The following is a 10,805-nucleotide window of genomic DNA, read 5'->3' on the forward strand; positions in this document are numbered from 1 at the left end:
CCGCGCCCGCGCCCGCAGGGGCCTTCCTGGTGTGCTGGACGCCCTTCTTCGTGGTGCACATCACGCGGGCGCTGTGTCCCGCCTGCTTCGTGCCCGCGCGGCTGGTCAGCGCCGTCACCTGGCTGGGCTACGTCAACAGCGCCCTCAACCCCGTCATCTACACGGTCTTCAACGCCGAGTTCCGCAGCGTCTTCCGCAAGGCCCTGCGCCCCTGCTGCTGACCCGGCCGGCCGGGGGCCGCCTGCCGCCTGCCGCCAGCCTCGAAGCGAGGGGACCCCAGCCAGGGGAGGCGGCGGCTTCAGCTCCTCGCACGCGTGTAATTAAGCAAATTCCTTTCTCAACGCCCGCTGTGAAGGCTGCTGGGGTGGGGGGGAGAGGAGGGGCTTCTGCCCAGGAGGGAGCCCAGGACCCCCACAGATGCCCCTCCAGCCGCTTAACCCCTGCCTTCCCTCTGAGGAACCCAGACAGCAGACCCCTCCATGCCGGCTGCTGGAGCAGGGCGAGTGGGAGAAGCTCTGCGGAGGTCTCATCAGCTCCGACCAGGGAGCGTCCAGAACCACAGCAGCCCTGGGCTCAGTGTCTCCTCCCCGGGAAGCAAGAGTGTGGACGATTGTCCTGCAGGGAGAGGAGACTCGCTTGCCTTGGAGGTGGGCGTGGGGGCAGTTTCCTGGGGCAACCCAGGCCACAATGGGAAGACAACCATGTGGGCCAGTCAGCAGCCAGGCCAGCTCCTGCCTGTCCAGGCTGTGCTGTCCCTGCAAAACCCAGCTGAGCACCCCACCACCACCATTTTGGAAGCTGGCTTGGGGTCAGAGAACAGCTTAGTGCCAGCCCCTGGCCAGAAAACACCCAAAGCCCCTTGGGGAAGGGCCCAGGCGGTAGGTGGGGCGGAAGGCAGCTCTCTAAGGGAGCTCAGGCCCACAGGGTACTTAGCCAACCTCTGGCCAGGTCTGCCTGAGTGGCCAGGCCCAGGGGTTGGGAGCAGGAAGGAGGTGCCCGGGTCCAAAGCCAGACAGAGTGACCCAAGCTGCCCCTGTGCTGGGGCTGCTCAGCTGCCCAAGCCCAGCACAGCCCCCTGACCTTGGGAGAGGAGGGGGCGTCTCTTGGGCCCCTCCATCCCAGGATAGCACCCTGGACAGCAGCGCCAGGTCACAGGAGAAATGCAGGGCCCTGCGCCCTCCCGTCCTGCTGGCAAGAGCTTTCCTGTGTCAGCTGCACAAGGTGCCAAGCCCTCTTCTGCACAGAGGAATGATAGGCTGTGAGGTCTGTGGCATCAGGCACCTCAGCATGGTTATTCCATGCAGAAAGAGGGCTGCCCCCAGCGCCACCAAGCTGCTGCTACCCCTCCCCTGTCTGGGTGCTCGTGCCCTCCTCCTCATGGCCTCAGCCACCACCTCCTACAGGAAGCCTCCCCTGACCACCTCCCGGGACCAGCCTGAGCCCTGTCACCCTCTCAAGGAGAGTCTTACCCGCAGGGAACCACCTGAGTCATAGTGGGTTCCTGTCTGTCTTCCCACTGGACTGGGACTGGACAAGGGACACAAGTCCCCAGGCCCACACAGGGTCTGACACCCTATGAGAGTTGGAGTAGGGGCTCCCTTGAGCTTTGCCCTGAGTGACTGGAGGCACCCCAAATGTGACGGGCCCTTGCTGACCACCGTGGAAAAGCTCCACAGACCCAGATGAGCAGCACAAGCCCTTGGAGATGGGACCCACACTGGGGGGCTCCGGAGACTGCCACAAACCCTTGGGGCCCATGAGTCCCGCCATCTGGAAATGACCCAAGCAAACCTGCAGTCCTCAGGCTTCATTTTAAAGAAGAGGAGAAAAGTAAGTTGTCCCCACAATTCCAAGAAACACCCCCACCCCATTACTGCAGAACTTGGTCCTGGGAGGCCGGGTGGTGTCCACTGCTCTTGGGTTGGGGTGGTCATGGTGACTCTCCTTACAGTGTGGGCGCTCTGGCCTCTCCCTGCAGGCTGTACTGCCATCAGCAGCGACCTTGGCATTTTCAGGGCTGGGCAATTCTCTTTGGGGTGCAGGTCCCTTCGCCGGCCCCCCTTTGGTCCTCACTTTCCTGCCACCTTTATGCTGGCAGACCCCAGGGTGGCAGGCCCACCCCTGCTGCACCCAGAGCAGTGCCCCAGGAACCTCACCGAGTCCTCTCCATGGCCCAGCTGTCTGGATAGGGCTGAGCACTGAGCAAGTCCCCACAGAAGCAGAGGCCTCCTCTGTCACCGCCATGTGCACCCTGTCTCAGAGGAAGGACGATGCATGGTGAGGGACAGCGTCTAGCAGGTACATGGTCTTCTCTGGCCTCTGTTTTTCTGTGAAGCGGCACTAGCAGCATCGAGCTCACCGGCCGGGCGGGAAGATGAAACAGGCGTTTGTGAAATGCCAGCAGGACGGTGTGGCCCTGGGAGGGCAGGGACTTTACAAGTCCTTGTTGAACTAAGTAAAAGAGAGCCAGCTCAAACCAGCTGAGGCACAGTGGGACTTGGGCAGAAATAAACCAGGTCCCCACAGAACCGGGGGCACCTCCTGGGCTCCCCAGCTCACGCCCTCTTCCCATCAGGGATTTTGGTCGCCCCTGAAGCTCGTCTGCCTTCTGGAGCAGGAGAGGGTGCAGGGCGAGGGGAATTTTCTCACACCCAGTGGTGTGAACTTGGCAGACACTCACACCTCACAGAAACAGTGCTTTAGGAGCGAGCGTCTGAATCACATAAAGTTTGTAAATTCGTCCTGACGCTTGGCGGGCGCTGCCAAGCTCACTCCAGCACCCACGGCGTGTCCCGCCTGTGTCCGACATCACTGAACCTGTGCCTTCTCCCCCTGGTGCAGAGGAGCCTCTGAACCTCCTGACAGCAGGAACACGCTGACCCTCCTCCGTCCTACTCCCGGGGGACAGCGGACAGCAGCCGGCAGGGCCCAGGCAATGAGAAAGGACTGAGTGGACAGAAACGAAGAGACCATGAGGACTCTGCCTTGTGGAAGCCCTGGGTACCGGCCACCCGAGCACAAGATGAGCTGCCTCTGGGGCCTCCCGGCCCACTCACTGGGGACAGTCTGGGCACAGGAAGGGCCTGTGAGCTCAGCAGAGAATGTCGGAAGGGGCTGCGGAGGCCTAGCCTCACCTCTGAGTGCCTCAAAGTTCTCCTGAGAACTGCTCCTTTTGGGGTTACAAATAGGCTCTCATCACATGCTGGCCAGAAATGGCAGCAGCAGACGCCCTGAGGCTCTCACGCCTGGGGCAGCTGCAGCTCCTGGCATGGCAGAAAGCCCTCCTGCCTGCACCACGAGGATAAAACAGAATGCCCCGCGAGGACTTGTCGAGCACCACTTGGGCGCTTTGGGATGTTGAAGCTGGAATTGCCATCCGGGTGCGGACAGAGAGACTATTTACAACTTTACTGACAGATACGACATGTATGTACACGCGTCAGACATAACACATATGTACATGTGTCACTGCACAGGGCACACCTGTGGGCAAGACTGGATGCTCGTGATCCAAGGGATAGAAAAGAGCACCGAGAGGGCAGGCGCCCCAGCTGGCGTCTCTCTGGCCGGCATCTCCCTGGCCGCTGCAGGGCGGCCCATCCTTACGAGGCCACTAGCCTTGCTCTGGGTTTCCAGGGGGGAGGAGTCCACGTCTAAGGGCACAGTTCAGGAGTTTGTTAGTAATGCTGCCGGCAAGTCTCTCCACCTTCCCGCAATGCCACTTCTCCTCAATGTCCCCCCACAAAGTGTCCAAGGGAGTCTTCGACCTGCAACAGCCTCAGGGCAGTGCAGAGGCCTGGCTCCCACTGTGGCCGGTGCAGCCCCTCACACAGTGACTTTCTCTATCACGCTGTCAGCAACGTGCACTTCCTCCGCCTGGACGGTGACAGCTGCTGACTGGCCACACATGTGCTGGTGGTCTTTCCAGTCCTGAAATGAAAGACACACCCATGTTAGCAGGAGGGCTGGCAGGGACGCTACCACCTCATTACACAGCAAGGAGCACCCACAGCAGGGCCCAGGTGGGATCCCTAAGGCAGTCCCTGGGGTCCTGCACCCCCCTAGGCTGCAGCCCTGTGTGAGCTGCAAGTGGTGGGTGCTGCAAGAGTGTTCCCGCCCCCCGGTGGTTTCTGCTCCTAATCCAGCTCACACAGCCTCCGGCCCCCTGACAGTCAGGGTTAAGGGATTAAATCAAAAGGCAGAGGACAAACCAGCATGAGCATAAAAACAGACTCCAGAATATGTTTGTACTACCTGACCCAGTTGTTTTGCTGTTAGGAATTTTTAAAAAGTAATAATCACACATGCAGAAAAACATTTGCATACAATTTTGGTGTCCTCAGTGTTATTGTGATTGCAAAGATGAGAAAGCAAAACTGGATGCAGCCCGTGTCTGTGCGGGGGCTTGGTGGCTGTGGGCAAGAAGGAGACTCCAGCCCTGTCCCCACCCTCCACACCCCAGTGTGAGGGCAGCTGCTGCCGCTGGCTTTACAGAGGAGAACACGGGGCCAGCACCACAGTGGGCCTGACCCCACGTGAGGCTGAGCCACCTCCTGGCACAAAACAGGGATCTGGAGGAGGCTGAATGGGGTAGGGATGCAGGACGATGTCACTGTTAGATGTAACCCTGTACACATGGGGTTTGGTAAAGGTGATATAACACATATGCGCACACACACACACAAAGGAACAGGAACAGATATGTCCAAACGGTAATGGCTTATTCCCTGGATGACAGAACTCCAGCTGATAATCGTCAAGCTGTCCTAGGTTTTCCTTCCTAAATCTTCTGTGACAAGCATGCCTTATTTTTCTAATAAAAATGAAAAATTGAAATAATAATTATATCAAAAGAATAAAATTTTAATCTGAAGACAGACTGTAACTCTACAGTTCTGAAGTGCGCATCAGCAAACTGCCGATGGGGTGAGGGTCAAGTGCAGATGCCGCCCTCCCATCACCTCCGCGGCCTCCACGCTGGGCTGTGCTTGGCCCATGGGTGACCAGTCGCAGCCTCTGCCCAGACTCTGGCAGGAGCTGCCCCCGCTCAGCTGCTGCTCTGGACGCCTCTCCCCCAGACACGAGTGCGCCCCTGCAAGGGGTTCTCACAGACAGAGGGAGAAGGCCAAGTCAGGACCAACTCAGCAAGGGAGACGCTTCCGTCAAGTTCTTTGAGCAAAAAGGCAAATGCCTGAGGTCGACTTCCACAGTCTTTCTTTGTTCGGGTGCCGGGCGGTCTGGGAGTCTGCACCCTCGACTTTGGTGTTACAAGGCGTGCTCTAAACAACTGAGCCAACTGGCCAGAGAGACGCTTCCGTCAAGTTCTTTGAGCAAAAAGGCAAATGCCTGAGGTCGACTTCCACAGTCTTTCTTTGTTCGGGTGCCGGGCGGTCTGGCAGTCTGCACCCTCGACTTTGGTGTTACAAGGCGTGCTCTAAACAACTGAGCCAACTGGCCAGCCCAACTTTTACAATCTTAAATTCTGAGTTTTATAAAAATTCTTACATCATCATTAACTGAAAAGCCAGAATTAAAAATTAGTCTTTTCGTTTTTGAAAGATGGAAGGAAACTAGCTAAATTCATAGAAACTAACAGTGAAAACACCAGAAACAACCATGACAAAACCCAGTATCACACATTTAAAAACAGTGACTAAGAACTCCAGGGGAGAAACAGTCCAAATCCGACTGAAAATGCCACAGGACTCATAGGTGAAAAGCATGACATCTGGGGCTTGCTTTAAAATAGCCTCAACCCAAAGTCACAGGAGAGTGAACCAGGGCGGGCGCTGAGCACGGCCAGCCCTGGGCGAGGGGCGGGGACGTTCTTAGACTATCTTAGTTCTGTGCACTGTCGAATTTTCTATAGCTAAAGGTTAGGAGAAAGACCTGGCACCACGGTGGGAAAGTAGATGCGGCCCAGGCAGTCCTGGGAGCAGATGTCCATCAGCTGACGAATGGATGAACACAACGGGGTCCATCACACAGAGGAACCTGACAGCCATGAAGCGGAATGAAGCTCTGACACATGCCGCAATGTGGAGGGACCTTGAACATGTGGCAAGTGAAAGCCACCAGCCACGAGAGACCATGTCCTGGAAGTTAGTGATATGTGAAAAGTCCAGAAAAGGCAAATCTAGGAGACAGCAAGCAGACACGTGGTGGCCAGAGGCTTGGGGTGGGGGATGGGAGTTACTGTAAAGGGGCACAGGAATTTTTGGGGGTGATGGAAAATTCTAAAACTGAATCGTGATGTCTGCACAACACTGTAAATTTACCAAAAATCATACCTCAACAAAGATGTAAAGTACACACACACCCTCCTCACATGGGCTTGGAAAGAAAATATGCTCTGTGCAAGTCAGAAGCAGAAACAGGTCAGAGCTGTGTGCGACCTGTGAGGTCAGCGGTGTCAACTGCCTTTCCCAGGGCTTTCAGTAGCACAGAGGATGGTTAGGGATGTCGGATGGGACCACAGACGTAGGTCAGCACTTACCGTTCACCCTGCGTGGCCTGGGCTGTCTTTTTAGACCTGTCTAGTGCTCGTTCTAGAGCAATATGAGAAACACAGTTTTGAACCTGACTTTATGTCAATTTAAACGGAACTAGAGTGTTCGTCTTCATCCACACAGCATGTCAGCAGAAAAACTTCACACGATCAACGTAAGAAACAGAGTCTTTGCCAACGAGATTGTACCTGACGGTTACCCTGCCTGACCCCTAAGTGAGGTGCGAGCCCATAGCTCACGTTCAGAAGAGACGCTCCTGGGCTGAAACGACTCTACCAAGACACAAGCCCACGGACCCTTCCTGTGAAGGTTCACGCTCCAGTACCCGCTTCCAGATCAACAGCCAGCCCACGGCAGCTCGCCTCCCTGGGGAGTACACGCTTTCAGCTCTTCGTCCAGCAGCCCTCGGCACATGTCGCAGCGTCCCAAGGGGAGAGAAACAACCCCGGATGCTCTTTTCTCAGGGCAAAAGCTTGTTAATGAAACTTCTGGGGAAAAACACATTTCTGCTTCTATTTCCTCAGTCTCGAGTACCCTGGGGAGGAGCTGGAGCTTCGGGGAACGTGGTCTTGCTTCTCCAGGATGCACTTGCGGGGACGGGACAGTGCCGGGGGCCCTGTAGCGTGAGGACATTTCTTTTCCTCGTTGTGTTGTCTCCTCCCCGTGTCCCTGTGAGACCCTCTCTGAGGCGTGTGCAGACTCTGGTGGGGCATGCACCCACACCCCACATAGACTGGGCCTTCGTGACCGCCCGCCCCATCTCCTTCAGACACGTAGACTTCTCGTAAGGACTTCTGTTAAGAATGGAGCAGTACCTCAGAATGCCACCAAGGCACAAGCCCCCTGCCCGGGGGAGGTCTGTCCCCAGCTACAGCTGGGCCCTGTAGAGGAAGCCGGGGCCTGTTCATGGCCAGACTTGCCTTCTTATTCATCCTCCCAAGGCAGTGTGGAGAGCTTCAAATATGCACACAGAAGAGACAATAACATGGCGGGACGTGAGTCCCACTGTCAGCACTGCCACAGCAGGCCGACCTCACTCCTGGCCACCGAGGAACAGACTGCCCCTGAGAAGTCGCCCTTCAGCTTTCCTGTCTAGTGGTTAGAACTTGCGTGGGGAGGAAGCTGAGGGAGGGGCCGAATCGGTCCGCGGCCACGTCTCAGCAGCCGTCCGCCGCTCTCAGACAGGCTGCCGGGGGATCCCTGCCTCCCGCCCTCTGTGACACCAGACCTCTCAAAGCAAAGCGGACGCTGGATGGAAAAAGGATAGGGTAAGTCGTTATCTTTTAGAACATGTGTCCTTTGGAAAAATACTCTGTAAATAACAGGAGACACTGCTATGGGTGTCTGTGGATAAGTCACAAGAACAAGGGCTGAAATCCCTCCTGCAAGCCCCAGTCCACAGAAGTCTGTCCAGTGTCTGCCACATGAAGACTTCCCTCAACACAGACACACACAGGACTGACAGACACGGCCTCTGCTCTCAGGACATGCTGTTCTTACAGCTCTAAAAGTAACTGGTGGGGAAAGATGTCTAGCATCCTGCAGAAAGTCACCTGATCCAGGATGATGAGGGACAGAAACAGCACGTCAAGAGCAATCCCTGGGGTGAATGGCCCCGGCAGCCCAGGACGGGCGCCGCACGGGGACACCGCCTCGGGATGCTCCCTAGGATGCTGGGGACTGACAGCTTCACAGGAAGATTTGTCCTTGTCAACTAAAAATAATATGACAACTAAGTGTCCAAAGTACCCTGCGTGAGGGTAGAAAAAGTTGTAGAAACCTCAAGCAGCATCTGCTAGTCTAGAAGACACTCTCTTTCATTTCCTCAGAACCAGTGGCTGAAAAATGGAAACAGAAACTGCAAACAGTCCTCTCCCAAGGCTCTGTGATGAGGAGTCCTGGCTGGGACACACTGACTGTGCAAGGTCAAAGGTCACCGTCCCCTCAGAGCACCCAGCTGCTGCCCATCGGGCCTCACACAGGAGCATGACCTGGCCACGGCATGCACACACACATATACACACACATGCACACACGTACACATGTGACTTCTTCAGTGTCCTAAAGGAGCCGGCACGGAGCCTGCGACGTGAGGAGGCCACCCCTGCCCCAACCCCCCGGAGGAACAGCACGAATGGGGGAGCGAGGAAGGTGGGGGGAAGGAGGCCTCAGCTTCTGCATAGCCCAGGGGCGGAGCACACCCGGCAGTGGGGAGGGGACGGCAGAGGGCACCTGGGGACCCACAGCTGAGGGACGCTACCTTGCGCTGGCAGAACGTGGAGCAGTAGTTGACCTTGTGGCAGCCTGTGCACTCGCTCATGGCCTCCCGGCCGCAGTTGATGCAGGACTGCTGCAAGAGGGACACAAGACACTGGTCAGTGGCACGGAAGGTGCCAGCTCTGAGAAACAGCCACCCTGAGACTCGAAGGGACAGAGAAATGCAGGTGCACATGGGATACGGCGGTCTCCCACTGGATACTAAAGCTTACCCCCCACATCCCCAGCAATGCCCAGAACATGTGTCCCCATCACATCCAGAACCAGCTCCTCCCCCTGGTCTCAGTGTGGTCTGTCCTACACTCCAGACTCCACAGAATTTCGTCTCAGCTGAGTCAGTTCAGAAAACCAAACTTAGGAGTGACATGATCCTCAGTATTCGGTAACACTGGCCTTCCAGACCTGGGGCACGCAGGCCGGTCAGAGCAGGCTCAGCCGTGCCTCCCGGAGCCACGGCGCAGTGATGGCCAGCGAGTCCGTAACTGCCCCCGCAGCCCCCATCCTACACCCGTACCCACCTTTCTGAGCTGGTTTATGTGGTCTATTGAAGTGATACGACACACCAGTCATTTTGTGTACTTCTCCCTTAAACTGCACTATTGATTTTTCTTTTTAAACAACTGAGGTACTGCACACAGATAAACTTGTCAGTGATTAGTTTTTGTGGCATGACCAATTAAGGTGTTTGACGATCGTGAGCTCCACTGTCCATAAACATCCCCGAGGTGGAGATGATCACCAGGCCCAGACAGGCCTGCAGCAGGCTGGGGGGCCTCAGAGCCCATGCCCCCATGCCGCCAAGAACATCCCCCTCGCGGACCACGGAGGGATGGGGGGTTCTACTAGCAGCACAGTGGGCAGAGCCTGCTGTGACCAGCACACAAAATGCATCAAACACTCCTGTTTATAATACTACTTAGTCCCAACTTCAACACTTTTTCTTGTATGTGCAAAACACAGCAAACTACCTCCAGGTCTCTGTTCTGAATTCCAGCTCGCTTCCTTGCAGAATGCCGTCTTTACTACGACTAACAAACATTTAAAAAAAAAAAAAAAGTACCACGCAGAGAATCTCCTCCAGGGACAGCAAAGACTTTGCAGCTCTCGCCCTGTCCGGAGTAGACAAGGTCGTGCAGCAAGCGGCTCCTCGCATGGCCCTGCCTGGTGGGACCCAGCTCAGCCAGACCCCAGTCCAGCCCAGCTGGACCTTCCGGATGGCCCCAGCCCCAGCCCCGCAGACTAGAGGCCGCAGTGGGAACGGCAGCTGAACATGCCGAGCCCACTCACCTCGTAAGCCAAGTCACCATCCTGGGGAGCGGCCCCACCCCTGACAGTCCCTGCAGACCACACTCCCCAGAAAGGACCTCCACTATCCGCGCTCCTGGCCCAGTTCTGGAATGCAGCAAGCATTCGATCTGCGCCCCTGAAGTGTACGGACAGCTGGCCACGAGGAAGGCATGGCAGGACGCAGGACCTCGTGGCTCGGGCCCTCCTGCTGCAGCAAGCACGCCACCACCGGGCTGTCCTCAGTGAGCCCTTCTTTCCACATTTACATCCACATTTACTCCTGTATTCACATATATATTATTTTGTTCATTGAAACATAATTGATTATAAATATTTGTGGAGTACAAAGCTGACTATCAGTACTTGTGTACAATATGTGATGGCAAATCTCAGTGTACTCTTTGAAAAATTATTTTTTAATTAAAGATAACCTTTTAAGGGCCGGCCCAGTGGCGCACTGGAGAGTGCGCCGCTTGGGAGTGCGGCGGTGCTCCCGCCGAGGGTTCGGATCCCATGTGGAGACTGGTTCCCGCTCACTGGCTGAGCGCAGTGCAGGCGCAACACCGAGGGTTGCGATCCCGTTGCCGGTCCCCGGTACAGGCGCGACACCGAGGGTTGTGATCCCATTACCAGTCAGTAAAAAAAAGACAAAAAAAAGGAAAAAAAACAAAAAAAGATAACCTTTTAAGCCGGCCCGGTGGCGCACTCGGTAGAGTGTGGCGCTTGGGAGCG

General features: G+C 56.3%; 1 protein-coding gene across 1 annotated transcript in view; it reads right to left on the minus strand.

Moving 5' to 3' along the window:
* Positions 1 to 3,393: 3,393 nt before the first annotated feature.
* Positions 3,394 to 10,805, minus strand: part of DEAF1 (DEAF1 transcription factor) — a 40,943-nt gene continuing 33,531 nt past the window's right edge. Inside the window, exons 11-12 of the mRNA XM_008592126.1 lie at positions 8,770 to 8,859; positions 3,394 to 3,930 (exon numbers count right to left, since the gene is read on the minus strand). Coding sequence (XP_008590348.1) covers positions 3,826 to 3,930; positions 8,770 to 8,859 — 195 coding nt within the window. The 3' untranslated portion in view covers positions 3,394 to 3,825. The remainder of the gene's footprint in view (positions 3,931 to 8,769; positions 8,860 to 10,805) is intronic.

Source organism: Galeopterus variegatus, unplaced genomic scaffold (assembly GCF_000696425.1).
Source record: "Galeopterus variegatus unplaced genomic scaffold, G_variegatus-3.0.2 Scaffold7611, whole genome shotgun sequence".
NCBI classification, from domain to species: Eukaryota; Metazoa; Chordata; class Mammalia; order Dermoptera; family Cynocephalidae; genus Galeopterus; species Galeopterus variegatus.